This window comes from Prionailurus viverrinus, chromosome A1 (genome assembly GCF_022837055.1).
Source record: "Prionailurus viverrinus isolate Anna chromosome A1, UM_Priviv_1.0, whole genome shotgun sequence".
Taxonomy (NCBI): Eukaryota; Metazoa; Chordata; class Mammalia; order Carnivora; family Felidae; genus Prionailurus; species Prionailurus viverrinus.
Genome location: NC_062561.1, coordinates 22,308,109 through 22,333,596, shown reverse-complemented (window position 1 = coordinate 22,333,596; position 25,488 = coordinate 22,308,109). Strand labels below are relative to the sequence as shown.

The following is a 25,488-nucleotide window of genomic DNA, read 5'->3' as shown; positions in this document are numbered from 1 at the left end:
ATTAAAAATAACTTCTTTAGAAACAGGTACTTGACAAATACATCTCCTACTTCACGTTTTTTATCTATATACAGTTCAATTTAGTGCTAACTAAATTGTACCCATGATATGATAGTCCTTCAAACTTTTTTCTACTTAGTGTGCTTATCACTGATAAATCTAAATGCTTACTAGCAAATCTAATTATATAAATTTTTAATTAGCTGTACACAGATATATGAAATTACCCATAATTCTGGATCATACTCAGACCCCTAATTTAAGCAATCCACTTTATCTAACCTTAAAAAAGAATAATGTATTTTCAAGGAAAAAGCCCTTAAACATCTAAACAGTGAATAATGACCTTAATCTTTTCTTTTTCTTCTGTAACTCTCAGCATTACTGTTCCCAAATTATAATCACCAACTTATTAAATTCCTGGACTCAAGGCCTGTGCTAATTGCCTGCCTCAAGTGAGTGAATGTGGCCAAGTGTTTTGTAGACTTATCAAATAAGCATCTACTATTAATAGGGTGATTTTATTTGGTCCCAGTTTGTCTAGGACAGTTCCCGTATATATATAACTCTCATCGTGGTGTCCAATCAGCTCAACATTTGCTCCAGGGTTTTCATTGTTTAACAGAGTATAATTTAGTGTTTCATTAAAATAAACTGTAATGCGGGATCCCTGGGTGGCTCAGTCGGTTAAGAGTATGACTTCTGGTTTCTGCTCAGGTCATGATCTCACAGTGTTCATGAGTTCAAGCCCCACATCAGGCTCTGTGCTGACAGCACAGAGCCTGCTTGGAATTCTCTCTCCCTGTCTTTGCCCCTCCCCTTTCTCTCTTTCTCCCTCTCTCTCTCTCAAAATAAATAAAAATAAACTTTAAAAAATGTAATGCATCTGGTCATCTACCATTTTGTATTTCTGGCTTCTGCCATGACCCCCTCTAGTAAGCAGTATATCCATCTCTTGTTTTCACTTTAACCTATGATTAAATCTTAAAGGCAACTAGAGTAAATTGTTTCTTTTTTTCTAACCCTTACCAGAAGCAAGTCAAGGACAGCAGTTAAGGTACTTAGAAGTAAAGCAAAGTACTTAGATCTAGAGGGCTAGGGTCAGCTGACTCCTTTCAGTCTCCTCATAGTGGTGGCTGCTGAAGAAGTATGTGATGCTGCTGCTCCTACTGGCCACTTGGCGTCATGAGGTAACCATTGGGAAGCGTATAGGTTAGATGAATGTAAAGTACGTGCAGGAAATAAAATCTAAATCTCCCTGCCACTGAATATATATATATGGAAAAAAGTCTGAATGGTTTTGTCATTTATTGTATAAATCTATAACTACTTATTATTGGCAGTGCTTTTTTTTTATTTTGAAGTAAACCCTTTCAGCAACAGTGAGCTAAAAAAAAAATCTGAATTTGGTTAAATATTTAAAAAAACCATAAATGGAGGCAATTCAATGAGTTTTGTTGAAATTTGGAGGTAATTGTGGTCCAGTGAAAATAATTGGACTGAGATATTTACATGTTTCAATAAGAAAAAAATAGAATTATGAATAGCATCTATTTAGCAGAATTTGCTCAGATCTTACCAGATGGCACCTAAGAATCAAGAGTATTCCCAGAATATAAATATTGTAGTCTTAAATTAAAATATTATGGAAAAGAGTCAATTAAATGTGTCAACAGTTTCAAAGTTATTAACCATAAAATATACTACTTGCAGGCAGTTTTATGAAAAAATTAAAGATGAGACTATACTGAAAAAAAATTTTCTGTTAAAGACCAGGGATATGGAATTAGAGACACATACAGCTAACAGATTTACTAAACTACATGGATATGCACTAAAAATAACTGTTCTAACACTATTTTAATATCCAGATATTCAATATAAAGAAGTCTGTAAAATATTCTTTAATGTACTTGCATGTTTTTAATTAAGCATTTTATTTTTTAACATTTTTAATAGAGCTTTTCATGCCCTTCAATGTAATAAAAGCAATTTGTCAATCAATAAAGAGCTACATAATTTTAATAATTTTTAGGCCCCTCTTTCACTTTCAGAAGTGTCCTCATTTGGATGATGATAATACGGTTATCCTACCTCTACTGTGTTCTCCCTCTTGCATTACCAGAACTTAGCCAGCCTCGAAAACAAATCCTTATCTCTCTTATTATTAAGAGTTATTCCCAAATCCTTGTCCATAGATTTGGGGAAATTTCACCAGTCTGAGAAATGGGAAAAATAAGGATAATATAGTGGTTTTTCATTAAACTAAATTTATTGAAGTTAAATCCCTTCAGTTTTGAAGTTAAAACATTCTTTATGAATGATGTGGTAATATAGAATAGACTTCCTTCTGTTCTTAATTTCTTTCTTCTTTCCTTTTAAGGTCATAATTTGGTTTAATAAAAAGCTGATTACTGGGGCACCTGGGTGGTTTGGTCAGTTAAGCATCCAACTCTTAATTTTGGCTCAGGTCATGTAGTGACTTTGAGCTCCGTGTAGGGCTCTGTGCTGAGCGTGGAACCTGCTTAAGATTCTCGCTCTCTCTCTCTCTCTCTCTCTCTCTTTCTCTCTTTTTCTCTGCCCCCTCCTCGCTTATTGTCTCTCTCAAATGTAAAAATATAAAAAATTAAAAATTTTATTTTTAAAAATTTTTTTAATGTTTATTTTTGGGAGAGAGAGAGACGGAGTGCAAGTGAGGAAGGGGAAGAGAGAGAGAGAGGGAGACAGAATCTGAAACAGCCTCCAGGCTCTGAGCTGTCAGCACAGAGCCTGATGCGGGGACTCGAACTCGGGAATGGAGAGATCATGACCTGAGCTGAAATCGAACACTTAACCAACTGAGCCACCCAGTCGCCCTAAAAATTAAAAATTTTAAAAGCTAATTACCTTAATGAGTCCCCAGAATTTGTTTTAAAATTTTACTGGCACATAAATCAAACTACTTGGGAAATACTGTATTAGAACATAAATATAGCTATAGATATCTCTGTTCTATTGATCAATCTTTGTCTAATATCTCGCCTCCTAACTTCATCCAGCTGCCCTCAACCCCAGTCAATCCAAAACATACCTGGTTTTTGGATGATCCTCACATTTGCTTACCATTGGCATGAACTGTGTAAAGTAAAACTTTTATTAAATTGATACCTTAATTTAATATAAATAAAGAGGGAAATTATTAGAGAAAGAAAATGCTACTGTGTGGCCAGATCTGCAAGGTGACTAAGGCCCCTAAAAGGGGAAAGAGGAAAAATATGGACAAGCAAATAAGAGAGATTTAAAAGAAAGTTTGACTTGTGCCCAAGAGTAAAGTTACAGGTTCTAATTCTTTGCCCCCTTATCTTCCTGAGATTATTTGCATATGTCACTGTCAGTTACTGCTGAGCAAGAGACTCCTCCTCTAGAGGACCTGATTAGTTGCAGATATCATTGACCTTTCCTAGTTTCCTTGTCTGCATGGACATGCATCAGTTATAATCTAAGCTGCATGAGTTTAACACATTACTTAGATGTTCATTGAGAACCTGTACCTTAATACTACCACAAGAATCAGGATTACTGTCATGGTCAGAGTCAGTCTTTTGAAGGATTAGATATATATTCGTAGAGTAGAATGAGATATATCTCACATCCCCACTCTTAAATTCATGTCTTAATGATTTGAAACCACTGGGTTGAATGAGTCTGGCTCTTAAGTTTTCTAACATGCAATGACCCAGACATATTACAGTCTAAAAGCAGCCTTAATAAGCACCTGATCTTGGTTATTTGTTGGCAGAAAAAATTTTATAAAATGAAAGTCAACTTTAATTTGCCTTATAACTAGCAATCCCTTTCTGCAAGTCCGCTGATTCAGCTGTCTTGCTATCTTAGCTGTTTATTTTGCAACCATTTTTGAGGGTACATTGTTTAAAGTTAGACATTTATTGATGCATTACTGAATTTTATATATGAGAGAAGTCAGCATGGGGTTATACCAACTTTAGTTTTTTCAAGCCAAATCATTGCTATGCTCTATGGCAGTATGAGACATGCTTTATCTGCATTAACTAGCTTGACAATGTGGTTCTTGGTGTCTTAATTTTAATCATATTTCAGTTCATGCAAACCAAAGAGATTTTATGGCCTAGCTCTAGGGAAGACATAAGACCAGCTTCGGGGCGCCTGGGTGGCGCAGTCGGTTAAGCGTCCGACTTCAGCCAGGTCACGATCTCGCCGTCCGTGAGTTCGAGCCCCGCGTCAGGCTCTGGGCTGACAGCTCAGAGCCTGGAGCCTGTTTCTGATTCTGTGTCTCCCTCTCTCTCTGCCCCTCCCCCGTTCATGCTCTGTCTCTCTCTGTCCCAAAAATAAATAAACGTTGAAAAAAAAAAAAAAAAAGACCAGCTTCACTCCCTATTTATATTATTTTTTTCTAAATTTTCTCTTTTCTTCAGTTTGTCAGCTATTTTGTTTGGGGTTTTGTTTTGTTATTTTGAGTGGGTTTTGTTTTCTGTTTTTTGTTTTTAGCTTTTGTTTTTGTTTCTCTTAAATCTCCTTAAATTACTTTTGGAACAGGTTTGGCTATTGAGTAATTCACTGTTGGGGCGCCTGGGTGGCTCAGTCGGTTAAGTGTCCGACTTCAGCTCAGGTCATGATCTCGCGGTCCGTGAGTTCAAGCCCCGCGTCGGGCTCTGCACTGACAATTCAGAGCCTGGAGCCTGCTTCGGATTCTGTGTCTCCCTCTCTCTCTGACCCTCCCCTGTTAATGCTCTGTCTCTCTGTCTCAAAAATAAATAAACATTAAAAAAATTTTTAAATAAAAAATTAAAAAATTCTGCAAATTCAGAAACACTGACCAGAATCAAACTAAACTGTGCATATAAATCAGTGAAAAATATAAAAAGCAATATTTTGAAAAACAATAGAAAAAAAAGTCAAGAGGGAAAAGCAGTAAAAGGAAGAAGATATTTGGGATTTGCTTTGTTAGTGTTCAAAGCCTCTTGTGTAATGTGTAAGTCAGGTCTGTGGAGGTTTGAGAACAGTTAGAAAAATCCTATACATGCAAGCTACTTAATCTCTTTGTATCTTAGTTTCCTTACCTATAAAATGGAAATAATAGTTATTCCATATCAGATGGATATTATGCAGATTAAATGAGTTAATATCTGTAAAGCACTTAGACCAGTGCCTGGTACCTAATAAGTGCTTATAAACAAAGTCATCCACGTGTCACCTAGTGCTTGTATTGACAAACCTACAAGAATGCTAATAGTTAATGTGTTAAAACGTTATCAAAAAGTACAAACAATTGCTGTGACATGTCATACTATTGATTTAAGAGAACCGTCTGCAAAATGTTGGAGAGTGTTTTGAAAATAAAAGGTGCATTTTAAATTTGCTGGAATTGTCATATAATCAGCTAAGAAAGGGAAAATGAAGAATATGGTCATCACTGCATAATGCATTCCTGTAATTGTAGTGTTCTTGATGCATCCTGTTGGTTTATTCCTCTAGGAAAATTGTTTGGTGCACATTCATGAATTAACAAGGTATTTAGGACACATAAAATATGTATATCTTGCATTGTCCTTATTATAACTGTAAAGTTCTTGAAAGTATGGACCATGCCACTAATCAATCCTAGGCATTAAAACTTTATGGCAACTGTGCGGATAGTTGAGAATAATTAAGATGGAGAGCTAAGTCTTGTTAGAAGCATTAGAAATAATGAAGACAGTTGAAAATACTGAACGGGACAGAAATAACCAGTACAGCAAAGAGCTAGTGGAGTATGGAATGGAAATTAGGTCAAGAATAGCAGTGGACGGGGCGCCTGGGTGGCTCAGTCGGTTAAGCATCCGACTTCAGCTCAGGTCATGATCTCCCAGTTCATGAGTTCAAGCCCCACATGGGGCTCTGTGCTGACAGCTCAGAGCCTGGAGCCTGCTTTGGATTCTGTGTCTCCCTCTCTCTGCCTCTACTCCACTCATGCTCTTTCTCTGTCCCTCTCTCTCTCTCTCTCAAAAATAAATAAACATTAAAAACTTTTAAATTAAAAAAAAAATGGAAGTGGAGTGGTAACTTTGACCTCGTGAAGGGACAGTGATTCTGCTGAAAATAGAAGAAAGAGGTGAGAAAAGTTTATAAGTAACATTGAAATAGTTCAATTTCATGTTGACATACATGGTTGAGGTGAGGTTGGGGGAAGTCTTTAAAGGGTGGTGGAGATCTCTGATAATCACTCTAAAAAACAGGATAGGTGATTAACCAGGGATAAATTCCTAAAAGGATTCCTGAGCAATGCTGATGGCTAAGTTAAGGTTGGAGATAACTATGTTTATAAACATGACAGTCTGAATGTCATTTGATTTCTACAGTTCAGATCTAAGAGAAGTTAATTATTTCATTAAAATTAGGGATTTGGAGGGAGGGGGTGTAAAAGAAAGACATCGATGGGAAAGGAAATCAGGCAATGAAGATAGTGTTCAATCAGGAGGAAAGGGAAATCATTATGAGAAAGAACAAATATTGTAGAACAAAGAGAAAACTGGAGAGATGAAAGATAGATGTGGTGGCCAGATACTGAAACATGAAAGTTGGGATTTCAAAGATGAGATTGTAGAATTTTAAGTGATAAGTTCCAAGATGTGTCTTTGAAGATGGGTTACTAAAAACAGAATGGAAGAGTTCATGAAAATTTGAGGCTAAGATTTTTGGACATTAAAGTCATTGTGCTGATGGGCTAGAGTAGGATAGAAGGGAAAAAACTGTGAACATCGTGCTACCATAGTTCTCAATAAATGAGAACAGCAATGAGAAGCGGTAGAACTTCATGTCCTATATTTATATGACATGATCTCAAGGAAGAAGAAACTTGAGCCTGAAACTGGAACAACAGTGGTAATGGGAAGCAGCCTTGGAGTATCTGGAGACTGCCTCAGGAGAGAATAGGAAGCCTCTACTCCCAGGGACTGCTGGCAAAGCTGTCCTGGGGGGAGCCAGGTTTCATTTCAAAGAAACACATTAATAGGTGTTCTGTGAAATTGTTGAGAATAAAGGGGAATTTACTTATAATGCGAGGGGGGAGGGAAGGTTCGAATGAACACAGTGGAAAGACCTGAAAAGATCATCAATCAAAGAAAAAGTCAAGAAGTGGAAACATAGCTGTGTGAGAACATGAGCAAAAATGAGGAAGTGGGCTGAAGGGCTTGCCTTTTGTTTAAGGACTGAAAATCAGAGGTATGGTTAGATTTGCTGAGAGGCTAATTTACAAGCAGATTCTGTTGAGACCAGGACTCTACTCTCAGGCCTAGTTCTTCAAGGCAGCCTTGCCTTTTAGTAGGAACTTTGAAATTAACAACTACTCTTTGCCACTTTTGAGAATAGTCTGTTAGTATCTTATCTCCTCTGGAGTCCCTGGCATGTATTTATTGAAACCTGTTTCTCCAATAACCCCTTGCTAGTTCTTTTCCATCGTCTTGGGAGAGGAGGCTTTGAATGTGGTGTACATAATTTTTTTAAATATAGCCTTCTTATTAGATAACCCTGACTTTGCCTCATTGTGTGCCCTTGGCAAGATACTTAACTGCATTCTGCTTCAGTTTCCATACCTATAAATGATGCCTACTTCAGTTATTGTGAGGATTGAGTTAACACATGTAAAACACTCTGAATGATACCTGGCACATACTCTGCAATATATAATTGTTTTTGAAAACATGTAGTAATCATACTTTTATTTATAACAATATAACAAACAAATAATAGCTATCATTTGTTGAGGAAAGAGAAATCATTATGAGAAAGAAGTACTCAGTACTTTAAATACACCTAATTTGAATCTCACAACAGTGCTACAAGGTTGATAATTTTAACCTTTTTACGGAAGGAAACAGACTAGAAGAGCAATAAATTGCCTTGCTAAAAAATATTGAAGCTTTTATTAAAACTTAAATCTTCTGTTACCAAAATATATTTTCTTTCCACTGGGCAACTTGTAAACAAATCGCAATCATTATCATTACTTACACATTTATATTAACTATTAACACATTTCCTTAGCTTACATAGTACCATAAGTAATGAAAAGACCTCCAAAAGTTCTTACAGTCTTCTCCTATCTTGTAACAACATCTTCGGTCTCTATGGGAGCTTGGGTAGGGTGTTCTGAGCCTGAATCATGGCCTGTCTTTGAAGATTTCATCAACATGAGTGACAATGCCATCCACCAGGCATCTGTATTAATGTCCAGGTTAAATCTTAAAATAAACATACAAGCAACAAAACAAAATCAGAAATAAAATGAAACCAACACTTAAAGTGATACCCTTTATTAACTTGAGAGGCAAATGCCAATCTGAAACATGAATCCCATGTTTGAGGAACACATTGATCAAGCCTATATTCTATAGACCATTGTGTGCTGTGGGCATTCTTTAAGGGTTGAGCATGGAGAGTGGATCAAGTTACAGAAGGACATTTCAGAGCAAACCTGCTAAATTACTAAATGTTATATGTATCTTAAACTTTCTAAATGGAGGTAGCGGTCTGGATAATAAAAACAATTAGAAGATAATGCCTGTGATGTTACAGGAGATAAATGAAAACAAATGCCTGTGATGTTAACAGGAGATAAATGAAAACAGAGTACTGTTTTACATCAGATATGTATTTCTGTATGTGAATTTTAATGAGCTTTTGAGTTACTTCAGGAGGAAGTCTGAAAGATCCTCAAATTCGAGGTGGCAGCAGTAAAAACCATTTAATCATTTACTATAGCCCAAACGCTGGTGGCAGGAATGTTTGCTTTTTTTTTTTTTTTTTTTTCCTCCTCTTCCCTTTCCGCGGGTCACTGCAAGTCACGTGATGAGTATCACATGACTCGGTCAAAGGATCTTTTCCTCTCGCTGCTTGGGGGAAAAAAAAAAGCAGAACCGTTCTCCAATTAAAGCTGTTAACGTGTACTACGCTGTTTCCTTGTTGGATTTTCTTGTTCTCTGCTGCTACTGTAAAAACAAAATGAGTGGTAAGATTTGCTGACTGTTTTTGAACATTCTTCTTTCATTTTAAACATAGAAAGCATTGCATTAATCTGAAGTCATGCCGTGTGTGTGTGTGTGTGTGTGTGTGTGTGTGTGTGTGTTTTCAATAGATGCCAAATGTATCGCAGTGCAAATATTTTAAATTGTGGCCATGTAGTTACAAAAAGATTAGACTCTGTTTGGAGATAGAATGATTTTGCATTCCACAGAATATTATTTTCCAGCGCCTTTATTTCACTAGGTTTTCTTTTTACCGCTAAAATCTGAATATTGGCATCAGATTATTTGGAAGCCATTGTGAAAGCTTGGAAGCTCTTTATAAAGAGAATGTGTAGCACGTCAGCAGCCCGTTACATTTTAAGAATTTAAACTCAAATTTGCAGTTTCATCAAAAAAAAAAGCCCTCTTAAATGTGAATGTATGCTAATAAAAAAATAAGAATTAAACTTGAAGTAGATGAAATATCGCCTTTATTAAATCATTGATGGCACTTTTTAAGAAATGGAGGTGAGGGCTTCTCAAATTTCTTAAGACAATTGGTGAATAGAATTGTTTCCTCTTTTAGGTTTTGGAATAGGTAATATGCCCCTAAAAATGATTAATAGCTCTATGATTTGAGGTAGATTTTGCTTAGGTCATATAGATTATTAAGGAGCTGCTGGGTGTATCTACAGTTGTTCAGATACAGCTTCTCTTCTACCAGATGTTCATTTAATGGTACAATCTGTAACAGACTTGGCTTCTTTATTGGAACAGAATACCCCCTCACTGCATTTAATAAGGGTTTGTAGTTAATCTTTTAGTACTTTCGATATTTTTTTCCAATAGTTCTTTCAAAAGTATTGTTGAAACTAAAGAGGTAAACAAACATTTGCATTAGTAAGCATGCAAGGTTTTAGGGGTTTAGACAGGAATATTCCTGTCCGTAGATAGGAATAGCAACTGAAGTGGTGCTGTAAATATTGTAGTTCTAAATTTATATTTACTATGTTTATATAATGGGACTTAATGTGTTCATTGTTGAATGTTGTTTCACACCAGTATTTTATATACTAAATATGGTATTCATGAATTGTCTTAAAAAAAATTAACCATGTAACATTGCTGCCTCAGGATAAGATTATTTACTTGCTAGAGTGAAATGATTACTTCATAGAGAAATGAGTTAATCATTATTCCTGGACTTCAACTAGTAATGTGTTTTCTGCTGGTTTATTTTAGGTTCAGTTTGTTTTGTTGTTTTCAGTATCAGACTTAAATATAATTAAAGAATAAAGTAGAATTTTGTACTACTAAAATATAAGTATGAAGTAGTTTTCAAAGTATATGGTTTGAACTGTAACTGTGTAGTATTTATATATTAATATTTTTAGTAAAAAAGGGCAACCCAAAGCAACTATGTAGTTTTGCAGTTTTAAATGTAATCAGCAATAACTTATTTTTTACTCTGGGGGATAAAAAACAGCAACAAAAACTTATTCTAATGACTTGATTTAAGAATTAATTTGAGGGCCTCCTGGGTGGCTCAGTTGGTTAAGCATCTGACTTCGGCTCAGGTCATGATCTCACAGTCCGTGAGTTCGAGCCCCGCGTCGGGCTCTGTGCTGACAGCTCGGAGCCTGGAGCCTGCTTCAGATTCTGTGTCTCCCTCTCTCTGACCCTCCCCATTCATGCTCTGTCTCTCTCTGTCTCAAAAATAAACAAACATTAGGGGCGCCTGGGTGGCGCAGTCGGTTGGGCGTCCGGCTTCAGCCAGGTCACGATCTCGCGGTCCGTGAGTTCGAGCCCCGCGTCGGGCTCTGGGCTGATGGCTCAGAGCCTGGAGCCTGCTTCCGATTCTGTGTCTCCCTCTCTCTCTGCCCCTCCCCCGTTCATGCTCTGTCTCTCTCTGTCCCAAAAATAAATAAACGTTGAAAAAAAAAAAAAATTTTAAAAAAAAAAAATAAACAAACATTAAAAAAAAATTTTTTTTTAAAGAATTAATTTGACAGGGATTCCTGGGTGGCTCAGTCAGTTAAGCATCTGGCTTTGGTTCAGGTCATGATCTCGCAATTCATGAGTTCAAGCCCTGCGTGGGGCTCTACTGACAGCTCAGAGCCTGTAGCCTGCTTCAGATTCTGTGTATCCCTCTCTCTGTGCCACCCCCCCCCACCCCCCAACCACCACTTGTGCTGTCTCTCTTTTTCCCAAAAAATGAATAAACGTTAAAAAAAATTAAATTTGACATGTGAAAGGAACCACAGCCCCTGGCACATTTGGTAGAAGCTCAAAAAATACTAATTTCCTTTACTAAAATTGCAAATAGAATTTTCAGTGAATTGTCCTAGTTCCCAGCTAAATTTCACATGCTATAAATAATACCTACGCCAGTACTCAGGTTTCAAAAAACTAGTTTACCTGTAGTTTTATATGAATTAGCCAATAGATGTAAACCAGCATTATCTTAAAACTATTCTCATTTTCTGTTGAGTCCACCATAGAGAAGTTAAAAGGTAACTTTTGGATGAAGCCTTTCTGGCCTAGAGGTATAAAGCCCCTCACAAGTTTTATTTTGTAAATTAATTGGTTAATTTTGGCTTAAATGTAGGAAAATCCTGTTCTTTCTTACTCTTTATTTTTTTAAGATAATGAAGAACTTAATTTTCCTTAGAAACATTGGAGCATAGTTCTTAAGTCTCAAATTACATCAGTTGCACTAATGCATAGTATTTAAATGTTCACTAAATATGTTGTAGAGATATATCCTTAAATGAAACTGCCTGGGTTTTGATCTTTATAACTACCATTAGGGCAAGCTTAACCTCTCTGCCTTAATTTCCACATCTGGAAAATGGGAATAGAATGATTGTGAGGAGAAAAAACAAAAAACACCTAACACATAGTAAATTAGTGTTAGCTATGTATAATTAGCTATTCTAAGAAAATATTCTGAACAACTTCATATATTTGGTGGGCTTGTCTTGGATGGGAAGATTATTTTGTTGAAAAAGTTATTTTTATAGTCATGTAGAACATAATTTGGTAGTCTGCCCCCCGCACAGGCACGTACCTATACACTCCTTACTTCCTCCTAACCACTTGAGTCTTTAACCTTTTCTCTCCCTTCCTCTTCTTTCTTTTGTCTCTCCCTTCCATCTTCCACCTCTTTCTTTCTCCGCCCCCCCACCCCATTTGAGCTCTCTTCACTCTCTTGTCTTCTTCTTTACCCTTCCCTTTCTCCTGTTATCTCTTCCTTCTTTGCCCCCTCCCCTCCTCTTATGCCTGTATTTCTCCTCCATCCCTTCTTTTCTCCTCCATCCCTTCTTTTCTCCTCCCTCCCCTTAGCATTTACCCTCATGTACCGCCCCCCCTTTTCCTGCATTCTCTTTTCTCTTTCCTTCTTACCACTCACTTCCTTTCCCCTGTCCCCACCACGAACCACTTTGTTGTTTGGTTGTTACTCCCCTCCTTGCCTAAGAGAGGAGAGTGGCTGTAATCTGGATTTGCTGTAACCTCCATGCTCTTCATTCTGTTTTCCTGAAGTATGTGTAATGTTACCAGTGAAATTTATTTCTTTTCTGCCCTGTGATTTTTTTCTCCCTTTTTTTTTTTAATTTTTTTTCAATGTTTTTTATTTATTTTTGGGACAGAGAGAGACAGAGCATGAACGGGGGAGGGGCAGAGAGAGAGGGAGACACAGAATCGGAAGCAGGCTCCAGGCTCCGAGCCATCAGCCCAGAGCCTGACGCGGGGCTCAAACTCACGGACCGCGAGATCGTGACCTGGCTGAAGTCGGACGCTTAACCAACTGCGCCACCCAGGCGCCCCACCCTTTTTTTTTTTTTAAATAATTGATACCCATTATATGTACTCTGTAGGTTGAAATTCCACATATAAAAAGAACTCTTCCCCCATTACATTCTTCATTAGATTCTTGGGTACCTTTATTCCTAAGAAATGAGTGAGGCTCTTTGATAATGTTTAATCTCAAGTTATTAAAAACTAGTGGGTGAGGGGACAATGCAGTCTAAAGTTACAAAGAGAAAAGGATCTGAAAGTGAGATGCTTCTTTCAAAAAGTTGCATAAAACAAGATTTGAGTTACTAGAAAAAATAAACACATTTTACAAATGTGCCTGTTTTATCCCACAAACATTAAGAGAGGAGATAAATAAGATAATCTTTATGAAAGTTATCTGGAAAGGATAACAGTAAAAATGAAAGAAAATATAGAATGAGACAAGCTGAATTTTCCTTTTTTTTTTTTTTTCCCCCAGAACTTTTGACTGTAAGAAACAAAAATTGTTCCTTGGCTAAATATGCATGTATAGGATTTTTCTAACTGTTCTCAAACCTCCACAGACCTGACTTACACATTACACAAGAGGCTTTGAACACTAACAAAGCAAATCCCAAATATCTTCTTCCTTTTACTGCTTTTCCCTCTTGACTTTTTTTTCTATTGTTTTTCAAAATATTGCTTTTTATATTTTTCACTGATTTATATGCACAGTTTAGTTTGATTCTGGTCAGTGTTTCTGAATTTGCACAATCATAAGATTCACTAGGTATATTTGTAGAGTAAATACACTGACTCAAGACCCCACTGTAAGTATAATAAATGGGAATCTCTAGAAGAACCTGGAAATTGATGTTTTAGAAAGCTCCCCAAGTGGCTGTTGTGATCACCAAAAGGGTTTGAGAAATACAACTGCAGGTAAATAATACCCATTGTACTTTACAGGATAAACTTTTATGTTTTATAGCAGGTGAATCATCTGAATTTCTTTTCATAGTAACACAGTTACTGTTAATTTGAGTGTTTAGTTTAGATGAAGTATTCAAAGTCTAACTCAAATTGTTTTCAACTTTAGCTTGCTAAGTAATCCTGGATTAACACATCATTTCTGTGATCCCTTCAGGTCCTGCTCAGGTTCCAATGATGTCCCCAAACGGTTCTGTGCCTCCTATTTATGTGCCTCCTGGATACGCCCCACAGGTATGTTTTTATGTTCTTGTTATATCTACATAATAGGGATCATAATGTTATTGTTTTGACTTTAAGTCAGATAAAAAATACCATTTCAGTACTGAAACTTAACCCAGTACAGTATATCTTTGGTAAGCCTATTTCAAGTATTTTTTTTTTATATTTCTTTTTTTTTTTTTAACATGTATTTATTTATTTTTGAGAGAGAGAGTGCATGAGAGGTAGGGGCAGAAAGAGATGGAGAGAGAGAGAATACCAAGTAGGCTCTGCACCGTTAACACCGAGCCAGATACGGTGCTCAATCCCATGAACTGTGAGATCGTGACCTGAGCCAAAATCAAGAGTCAGACACTTAACACACTGAACCATCCAGGCGTTCGTATTTCAAGTATTTTAGTATGTTTAGTATATTTGGACAAGAGGAAAAATTAAGTTGACAGCATCATCGTTTGGTCTTGTCTTTGGGTGTGGAATTATAATAGGAAATTAATTCTAGAACTTTATTTCCCTGAAAATGTGAATAATGTAAGTAATATCTTAAGGTTTAAAGGGCCTACACTAACATTGTTTTAAATTAATCATTTGCTTAGAAGTAATCCTAGACAGTGTTCCATCCTTATTCATGTCTCACAGACACCCATCATAATTGCGTGGCACATTGTGGTACATAGAAGAAAATTTAGACCTATAGACCTACAGCTGTAAGGACTAAGGGAATTAGTATCATCACACACCTAATAATCCTGTCCTATGTATGCATCACTTGGGAAGCTCTGACTTAAAGAATAAGATACAGCTAACTTACTTGCACAGGCAAACCAAATTAAATTGTAAGGTCTCAGGTGTTCAGTATCTTCTGCTCCTGAGATTCTGTGTAGTCTGCACTCATTGTCTCAAATACTTTTTGGAAATACTCAGTTTCTTTTTTTCGCACTAGAATTTACACTTGAAATTTTCTTCAGGCCTTCTCTTACTTCCTCCCTAATTATGTCAGAATATTGGTAGGATATTGTGGTGGATTCACTGTCCTTTCTGTGAAGCCCCATACTATGAATGGCAAAAGAAGACAATTCTGGTGAAGAGAATGGAAGTAGTCTGAGCGTTAGTCAGAAAAGCTGGATCCATATCTTATTTCAGGCCTTGCTGGCTGCATAGCCTTAGACAAATCAACTTCCTGAAGTCCCTGTGCCCTAACTGTAAGATGACATAACATATATGAGATAACATTTGAATAGTATTTGTAAGCTTTTCAGGAGCTGTCTCTATTTTTGTTTGACATATTGACTCTTTATTGTAGTCTGCATTCTGTCTATAGTATCCTGCTAAATCTGCTCTCTGATACGTACCAAACTCAAAGCCTTTTTTCCAACATAATCCTCTTTGACCCCTAAACATTTGACACCATTGTTAGGATTTACCCTGGATTTCCTTGACATAATGCTGTCCTGATTCTTTCTGCTTTTCTAATTGTTCCTTCTCAGACCTTTCTCTACTTACATAAAGACCATATCTGGTCTTTTCTCTCTGGTGTAGTTCAGTTCAACAAACATGTATTGAATGCACCATGTACTAAGCTCCGTATTTGGTGCTAGTGATATAAAGATGTATTTGGTGCTACTGACAATTTATTTTGGTGCAACTAAAGAGTATCCTGCTGTTCTCTCCAGTAACAATACCTTTTATTTTTATGGCAAATTCCTACCCTTCTCATTTCATTTAATCATGACCTTCTAAAAGTAGATTTCCTTGAATGTTTCCAGGTGCCTCTCCTTTTGGGTTCTCATGGCAGACTTCTGTATATCCCTCTTTTGATGAATTTCTCACACTGCTTAATTATATTTCTCTCCTGAGAAGATCATGAACTCTTAACAGTTCCTGTACTTAGCAGTGTTCAACAAATATATATTGAGTTCTCATATATGTCAGGCAGTCTTCTACATAATTATGAAATACCCATGAATAAGAGACACAGATCTCTGTCTCTGTGTAGTTAACATTCTTGTGGAGAGAAGAAAACAATAAGCATAATACATGGATAAATTATGTCATGTGTTTGGTGGTAAGTGATGGGGTTAGACAAGGAAAGAAAACAGAGCTGGTTACATTTTAAAATAGGGTAGTCAGACTAGGCATCATGGGAAAGGTGACATTTGAACCAAGTGTTGAAGGACAGGTAGGAGTTAGCCATGTATTTTGGTGGGGTGGAAGAAGAGGATTCTGAGAAATAACCAGTGCAAATGGCCCAAGATGAGAACATGCCTGGGAATGGCAAGCTGGCCACTCTGGCACTACTGAGTCCTCAAAGTAGTATAGTAAGTAATGAGGTCAGGGAGGGAACAGGACCAAACCATATAGGACTCATAACTTTATTTCCTCAATGCTGAGAACAGCATCAGTCGTATAGTAGGGACCCAATAAATATTTGTAAATCAATCAAATAATCATCCAAGTTGAGGTTCTTTAGCTTTATTTAGGCCAAGAGCCACTAAAATAATTTTCTTGTATTATTTCTTTTATCTTCTCATTTCTGTACCTATAAAGTACCTTTAGTTAGCTTGTTCACTCAATGAAGTCTAGATTTCTTGACATAAATAAGGTCTTACACAGTTCTGTTTTAGTATGTGTTTGTACCCCTTTCTTGGTATGTCTAATTGCATATCCATTTTTGCAGGCAAGTATCCAAATCACCCCAATTAGCAAATATTGCAATAAAGGGAGTCAAGTGAATTGTTTGATTTCCCAGTGCACATAAAAGTTACATTTATGGAGCGCCTAGGTTTTGAACCTTTGACTCTTGATTTGCACTCGGGTCATGAGCCTAGGCTCATGGGATCGAGCCCTGCTTCATGCTCTGCACTGAGGGTGGAGCCTACTTAAGATATTCTCTCTCTCTCTCTCTCCCTCCCCCTCCTTCTTGCCCCTCTCCCCTCACCTCTCTTTCTAAAATATAAAAAAAAAAATTATGTTTACACTATATTGTAGTCTGTTAAGTACACAATAGCATCTTGTCTTAAAAAGTGTACATAATTTTATTTAAAACTATTTTGTTAGAAAATGCTAACTATCATCTGAGCTTTCAGTCAATTGTAATCATTTTGCTGGTGGAGGGTCTTGCCTTGATGTTGATGGCTCCTAACTGATCAGGGTGTTGCTTCCTGAAGGTTGGGGTGGCTATGGCAATTTCTTAAAATATGACAACAGTGAAGTTTACCACATTGATGGACTCTTTTTTTTTTCCACTAACAATTTGTCTGTAGTATGTGATGCTGTTTGATAGTATATTTTACCCACAGTAGAACTTCTTTCAAAATCGGTCATTTCTCTTAAACTCTACCACTGCTTGCTTCATAAACTACGTTTATGTAAAATTCTGAATCTTTTGTTGTCATTTTAACAGTCTTTACAGCATCTTCATCAGGAGTAGATTCCATCTCAAGAACTCACTTATTTTTGTTCATCCATAAAAAGCAGCTCCTTGTCCATTAAAACTTTGTTGTGGGATTGCAGCATTTCAGTCCCATCTTCAGGCTCCGCTTCTAGTTGTGGTTTTCCTGCTGTTTCTCCCACCTCTGCAGTTACTTCTCCACTGATGTCTTGAACCCTTGAAAGTCATCCATGAGGGTTGAAATCACCTTCTTCCAAACTCCTGTTAATGTTGATATTTTGACCTCTTCCCATGAATCATGAATGTTGTTCTTTTTTTTTTTAATCATGAACATTCTTCATGGCATCTAGAATGGTGAATCCTTTCTGAAGGTTTTCAATTTACTTTGCCCAGATCCATTAGAGGAATCACTATCTATGGCAGCTATAGCCTTACAAAAAGTATTTCTTAAATAATAAGACTTGAAAGTCAAAATTACTCCTTGATCCACGGGCTGCAGAATGGATGTTGTGTTAGCACACGTGAAAATGACATTAATCTCATTGTACATCTCCATCAGAGCTCTTGGCTGACAAGGTGCATTGTCAGTGAGCAGTAATATTTTTTTTTAATTTTTTTTTTCAACGTTTATTTATTTTTGGGACAGAGAGAGACAGAGCATGAACGGGGGAGGGGCAGAGAGAGAGGGAGACACAGAATCGGAAACAGGCTCCAGGCTCCGAGCCATCAGCCCAGAGCCCGACGCGGGGCTCAAACTCACGGACCGCGAGATCGTGACCTGGCTGAAGTCGGACGCTTAACCAACTGCGCCACCCAGGCGCCCCGAGCAGTAATATTTTAAAAGGAATTTTTTTCTGAGCAGTAAGGTCTCAACAGTGGACTTAAAATAATTCAGTAAACCATGTTGTAAACAGATGTGCTATTATCCAGGCTTTATTGTTCCACTTATAGAGCACAGTAGATTTAGCGTAATTCTTAAGAGCCCTAGGATTTTTGGAATGGTCAATGAGCATTGGCTTCAACTTAAAGTCACCAGCTGCATTAGCCCCCAACGGGAGAGTCAGCCTGTCCTTTGAAGCCTTAAAGACAGGCATCAACTTCTCTCTAGCTGTGGAAGTCCTAGATGGCATTTTCTTCCAATAGATGGCTGTTTCATCTATGTTGAAAATCTGTTGTTTTATTAGCCACCTTCATTAATTATCTTTAGCTAGATACTCTGAATGACTTGCAGCTTCTGTATGGCACTTCTGCTTCCCTTTGTACTTTTGTGTAATAGAGATGGCTTCTTTACTTAAACCACATGACCTAACCTCTCCTAGCTTCAGACTTTTCTTCTGCAGCTTCCTCATTCCTCTCAGCCTTCTTAGAATTGAAGAGAGGGCTGTACCCTGGATTAAGTTTGGCTTAAAGGAAATGTCGTGGCTAGTCTGATCCTTTATTCAGACCACTAAAACTTCTTCATAGCAGCAATAAGGCTGTTCGCTTTCTTACCATTTGTGTGTTCACTGCAGTAGCACTTTTAATTTCATTCAAGAACTTTTCCTTTGCATTCACAACTTTGCTAACCGTTTAGTACAAGAGGCCTAACTTTTGGCCTAGGTTGGCTTTCAACAGGACTTCCTTCCTGAACTTAATCGTTTCTATCTTTTTATTTAAAGTGAGAAACATGTGACTCTTCCTTTCACTTGAACACTTAGAGGCCATTTTAGGGTTATAATTGGCCTAACTTCAATATTGTTGTGTCTTGGGAAATAGGGAGACCTGAGGAGATGGAGATAGCAGATGGGGGAACAGCCGTTTGACGGAGCAGTCAGAACTCACAACAACATTTATTAGTTAAATCTGCCATATTATGTGGATGCAGTGCAGTTCATAGCACCCCAGACAATACAGTAGTAATATCACTGATCACCTTAGCAAATATAATAATAATGAAAACACTTAAGAGGTGCCTGGCTGTCTCTGTCAATAGAGCACGCAACTCTTGTTCTTAGGGTCATGAGTTCAAGCTCCACATCAGGTGTGGAGCCTACTTTAAAAGAAAGAAAAGAAAATGTTTGAAATATTGTGAGAATTACCAAAATGTGACACAGAAACTCCAAATGAGCAAATGCTGTAGGAAGAATGGCACCAATAGACTTATTTGCCATATGGTTGCCACAGGCTTCCAGTTTTTGAAAAAATGCAGTATTTATTTGCAAAGCTCAGTAAAGCACAGCACAATAAAACAAGGTATGCCTATATTCACACGCTCACCTGATATTTTCCTTTCTCCATGTTTTGTTAAAGCTATTGTCTGAGGAATGCTACTCATTTGCTCATTTCTGCCTATAGAAAATCTACCCATCCTTGAGGACCTAGGTCAAATTATTTGTACCCCCTCTTAGTTATATATTACATGCCACCAGTATTATAATTGTGGGATTTTATGGGATTTTACATTCCTTCAGGATAGGAGCTTCCTTTTAACTACTTTTGTTCTAGGAATAACTCAGATGCGGTTGATATTTCATAAATATTTGTCAAATAAGTGAATAAACTTAACAATAACCTTACTGGAAGGATTATGTGAGGCTAGTGGGGCTACTGTTATCTACCTTAATTTAAGATTAAGACTGTCTCTAGGAAATGTATCATTTTCAAGTACACAGGGCTAATCAAGAGACAAAAATCTATAATCTCATCATTATGGAAATAATCTAAGTACTCACTATGCAAAACTGGATTCTAGCATTTTGACATCACTGTCAAAATAACCCCCCATTTCCTAGCATCCACGATTTCTAAAGTTAGAAAATAGTTATTAAGAGCCAGGTTCTGGGCACAGCTAAGCACTTAGTAATTGTCCAAAATTTGACACATAAGGAAACATAATTTTCTTAGCAAATATGCAACCTGGGAGTTGAGCCAAATGTTAAGACACATAAATAGCTATAATAAGTATAGGTTGCATGTGGCTCAGCAGGAACCAAATGGCACACATGCTAAGTGCGTGAATCCTGGAACACCTCACCTGGGTGGCTCAGTTGGTTAAACGTCCAGCTTCAACTCAGGTCATGATCTCATGGTTCCTGGGTTCGTGCTCTGCATCGGGCTCTGTGCTGACAGCTCAGAGCCTGGAACCTGCTTATTCTATGCCTTCCTCTCTTTCTGCCCCTCTCCTACTCACACACGCACTGTCTCAAAAATAAATATAAAAATAAATAAATAAATAAAAATAAATAAACAAAATTTTTTAATTTAAATGCATTAATATTTGTCATCTATGGCCTTCTTTTAGACTTTTATGCAGTTATCTTCTTTTTTTGCAACAGGTTTCATTGCCCCTAATCCTTGCTATATGTATGTGTATCTTTTGGTGAAAGGCAGTGATCTAAAGAGGGCCAAAAATGTATGTTTGCTGTGTTATCATGTAATTAAAATACATACTAATAGGATTCAGCAAATTTATGCATCCTAAAAAGTTAGGTCAAGCAAGTAAGGACTACAGAAATAAAAATCCAGTGTTGGGATTGTTTAGCTCTTTTGCTGAGGAAATAATAATATTAGATACCTTAGAGCATATTGGGGCAGAAAAGTAAAAGGTCCCAAAGGTACATAGATCTTAATTTAAGATTAAGATCAAGATTTTTTTTTTAATTTTTTAATATTTACTTTTGGGAGAGAGAGCACAAGCAAGGGAGGGGCAGACAGAGAGGGGACAACAGAATCCAAAGCAGGCTCCAGGCTCTGAGCTGTCAAGCACAGAGCCCAACACAAGGTTCGAACCCACGAACCAGGAGATCATGACCTGAGTCAAAGTCTCAGACGCTTAACTGCCTGAGCTGCACAAGATTAAGATCAAGATTAAACAAAAGTACTTACGGGAAAAACATACGAAGAAATTATGATTTACCTAGGATATATCAGCCTTTAAATTTGTGATGTTTGCACCAATGGCATGCCCCTATTAAGTTTAGAAGCACTTCAGATACTAACTCATCATTTACTCATACGCATATTTTAACTTCATTTTTAACAACATTAGACAGGGTATCAGTAACTTAAGGAATAATTGGTTCTGTTTTTCTCATTTGAGATTTGCAAAACCCAAACCTATTAATGTTAAAGTTGCTAATATTGTACTGTACTTCCTCTGTATTCTTATTCAAGACTTCTATTATTATTGTTTATTTTATAATCTTTGTACTTTATTGCTCTATACTTCAGCATTCTACTCAAAAGTAATGGGAACCTGCATTTATTCTGTTTACCTTAAGTTTTGAAAAGAAGGTTGCTATTATAAAAATGTAAAATGTCCTTTTTTTTAATTTTTTTTTTTTCAACGTTTATTTATTTTTGGGACAGAGAGAGACAGAGCATGAACGGGGGAGGGGCAGAGAGAGAGGGAGACACAGAATCGGAAACAGGCTCCAGGCTCTGAGCCATCAGCCCAGAGCCCGACGCGGGGCTCGAACTCACGGACCGAGAGATCGTGACCTGGCTGAAGTCGGACGCTTAACCGACTGCGCCACCCAGGCGCCCCAAAATGTAAAATGTCCTTGCCTTGAGAGGCATAGAGTTCCTAAAGACAGTTTTCCCCCTTTGCCACTAGTGAACAAAAATAGTTCTTAAAATAGTCACTTAATTTTTAGTTACATAACTTATATTGTTGGGTCAGAAAATGAATCCTCATTTTTAGAAATCATTACTTCTTAAAAAGCATTTTTTATTAACCATGAAACTATATAAGATACTGTCCAATATGAGAGACCTAAAACTAGTTAAAATGATATGCAGAAAGAAAAATTGTTCTAGATTCTTAAATATAAAGGAACATTAATTTTACGAACAAGCTAATAGAAAATAGAAAATGTATTCAGTGATAATGCATAAGTATAGTTGTATATTTTAAATATATATTTTTCTGATCATGATTATGTAGAAAACTTGGGAAGGGTAAGAATAGGGCAGGAAAAAGAATTGCACTGAATGTTATAACCTAGAGTCACACTCTGTAAACATGTATTTATTTCCCTTTAGCCTTTTGATGAACTACAAAATTACAAACATAATTTTAGATATAACCTTAATGAGCTTTATAGTTTAACAAGAAAGGGAAGCTTGTGAGAGACTGACCTGCTTCAGCAGAAGCAGAAATATGTGCCAACTGAACTAAGATATCAAATGGGGAAACAAAAACTATAAAACTCAAAACACAAAGCAAACTCAGACACAGAAAACAGATGGTGATAGGAGTAGAAGGAACTTAATTTACTGGCAAATTATACTAACTTAGAGACCTGAAGAGCATTGCAGCACAGAATAACACTTGATATTTTAGTGATAAAATTAATGATTTATCAAGAAAAGATTATAGACTACCTGAATGGGATGCCTGAAAAGCAGCATCAAAAGTTCTCTCCTGCCTTTCTTTAATGACCCCCCTGTTTTTTTATGGAATGTGTGTTGTTATGGTGATGAGAGAGTACCTAACAGGAAGGGGATTGTAGATCTCATAATGTGGGGAAAGGGGCTGTGTCAACTTCAGGAAAATTTCAGATTACTCCTTTGAGCTGGACTTGGGGTTTCACTTTGCTTTTATGTCAGCACACAGCAGTGAGGCCTACTTTTTTCAAAGATTTTACATACCTGTCTGATCTCTGTCTTCTCTGTCTCTCCTTGGGAGAACAGCTGAAAGCCATGAGCAGCAGTGTAAGGGACTGCAAGGTAGTGGGGCTTAAGATGTTTAGGTGAGGATAAAGAGTTACAATAGGAGCTGGAGAGAAAGGTTGTGGTTACTTACTGACATTATGGTGTATGTATGTATAGTTAAGTATATAAATAAATATCTGTTGAATGAGTGGCCAGCAATACCTATATTATTATTTAATAACTTAAAGTGGGAATAGTTTTAGGTTCAGGGTGAAGCCATAGAAGTAGGTTGCTAAAAATTAAGCATAAGCAAAGGTTGTAAGAGTTGAGGAAGTTACAGAATTCTAATAGCATGGTGGTGTTAAGAGGGGGGAGAAGGTAATGTGGCATTCTAGTAGAACTAATGGAATACATTATTTCTGATCATATCATTGATTCAGCAAATTTCTTTGAGCATCTGCTATATCTAGGACTTGTTCCAGGTGTTAGGAAGAAGATGGTAAGCAGAACAGATTTGTCATTTATCATATATTCTGATGGAGAACACAGATAGTAAATACAACCTCCTTTTTCTGCAGCCCCTTTTAATTATGTTTGTGTTCAATAAAGGGGGGGAAACAGAGCTTTGTCTCACTAGAAATTGTGTGGCATATGTGGTTAGATGGTCAGATCTATGCTGATAGCCCTATTTAATTCTATTTCATTGTCTTATCTTTGTTTTAATTTTTTTTAACAAAGACTAATTTGTATTGTATTTTATCTTTTTTTTCCCACAATTTGTTGATTTTATTTTAATCATCACCATTGGTGTACCCTGTTAATATAAAATTCAGTGTCTACATGGTTGGTTATTTGTCAACAGCTGGACTTAGCAGATAGTTTTGTGCCCCCAGCCTCACCCTAAAGCTACTGGCTGTTCAGATGGTTACTTGAAGTGGAACAGTTCTCTACACTTTCTTGGTCCTAGTCTGCCTGGTTGTGTTTATTTTTTGGGTTTTTTTTTTCTGTTTCTTAGCTTTCTTTTTTAAAATTGTGTTAAAATATACATAATAAAATTTACCATTATAACTTTAAATGTACAGTTCAGTGGTGTTAAGTATATTCTGTGGTGTACTCCCTTCACTACCATCTGTTTCTGAACTCTTCAGTTGCAGAACTGAAACTGTACCAAATAAACAATAGCTTCCCATTCTTCTTTCCCACAGCTTATCTTTGTATTTTAAATGTTCGTTTTCAGAAGAAAAGTGGTTTTTAATTTCATAAGTGATTTAGCCATTTCTATTTAAACAGTGAGATATCTCACTTGTGTTGTGAAATTTAAAAAGACCCTGGAGGACAGGTACCTGTGGATTCTGTGTCTACAAAATGGATATGACATGGAATTAAAGCCAAATTGCAAGAGTTCAAATACTGGCTCCTCCTCTTACTGCCTGTGTGATCTTAGTGAGTTACTTAGCATCTGTATGCCTCAGTTTCCCCATCTGAAAAATGGAGATAATAGTACCTATTTGTAATATTGTTATAAGCATTAAATAGTTAATACATGTCCCTTGAGGAACTTACAGTTAAGTTATAAAACACACGCATTTGGAAAGTTACAAACACTACAGTGTTATAAATACCTACCAAGTGATACAGAATAAATGTAATAGAAATGATAAGAGGGAGAGGTCATTGAGATTGTGGTGTCGGGATAGGGTTCATGGAAATCAATCAAAATAAACCTTCTGCAGACCCCTAGCCCCGCATGTCTACCAACATTTGGGGTTACATGTTCTGCCCTCTCATCTCAACTAACACTCTTCCTTTTCACCTAGAACAGAGACAGACTTTCCTGCTCCTGTCTAGACCCAGTGCCCCCATTGGAGTCTTGGATCCCATTCCCTTTTGCCTGCATTTTCTTCTCTCTCTTCCACATCATCAATTTCTTATTCTCTGATGGGTCATTCTGATTAATATATTGGCATGTTGTAATTGCTCTCCCTAAAAACAAATTTTAAGGTATTTGATTCTACTACTACTAGCCACCACTCTATTTCTGTGTTCCCCTCTGCAGGAATAGTTCCCAAAATTGGGCTTTTATCTCTCTAATTCTGCTCCCCACTTTGTCTCTTACCCACTCCAGTCAGGGTCTGCCCCTGTGATTAGGGGATGAGGACCAAAACTGTCCTCATCCAAGTCACAGTGACTTTCACATTGCCAAATCCAGTGGTCAGCTTTTAGTCTTCATTTTACTTGACCTTTCAGCAGCAAAGTTGATCTTTCCTCCTTGATACACTTCACCAAACTTCCAGACTCCCCAGTCCTCTTCCTACCTTGCTTGCTTGCCCTTTTGCAGTCTTTTCAGAACTACAGACTAGTATATCTAACTACATACTCAACATTTCCACTTAGATGTCTCATAGACGTAAGCAAATTCATGTGTCCAAAACCTAAAACTCCAAATCTTACCCCCCAAAATAATTTATTCTACCCTACAGC

At 37.0% G+C, this 25,488-nt stretch overlaps 1 protein-coding gene and 1 long non-coding RNA gene across 6 annotated transcripts in view; one reads left to right on the top strand and one right to left on the bottom strand.

Annotated features, from left to right (window-relative positions):
* FNDC3A (fibronectin type III domain containing 3A) overlaps positions 1-25,488 on the top strand; it is a 146,628-nt gene that overhangs the window by 66,111 nt on the left and 55,029 nt on the right. For 4 of the 5 annotated variants that reach the window (XM_047854623.1, XM_047854636.1, XM_047854628.1 and 1 more), the window contains one exon: positions 13,921-13,997. In XM_047854623.1, the coding sequence (XP_047710579.1) occupies positions 13,921-13,997 (77 nt within the window). Of the gene's footprint in view, positions 1-8,901; positions 9,005-13,920; positions 13,998-25,488 lie in introns of those variants that run through there. The other variant, XM_047854644.1, reaches the window with a different exon arrangement.
* LOC125163088 (uncharacterized) lies at positions 8,646-22,796 on the bottom strand. The gene is made up of 2 exons (XR_007151271.1): positions 22,738-22,796; positions 8,646-8,984 (listed from the first exon to the last, which is right to left on the bottom strand). It is a non-coding gene; the product is annotated as an uncharacterized LOC125163088 (long non-coding RNA).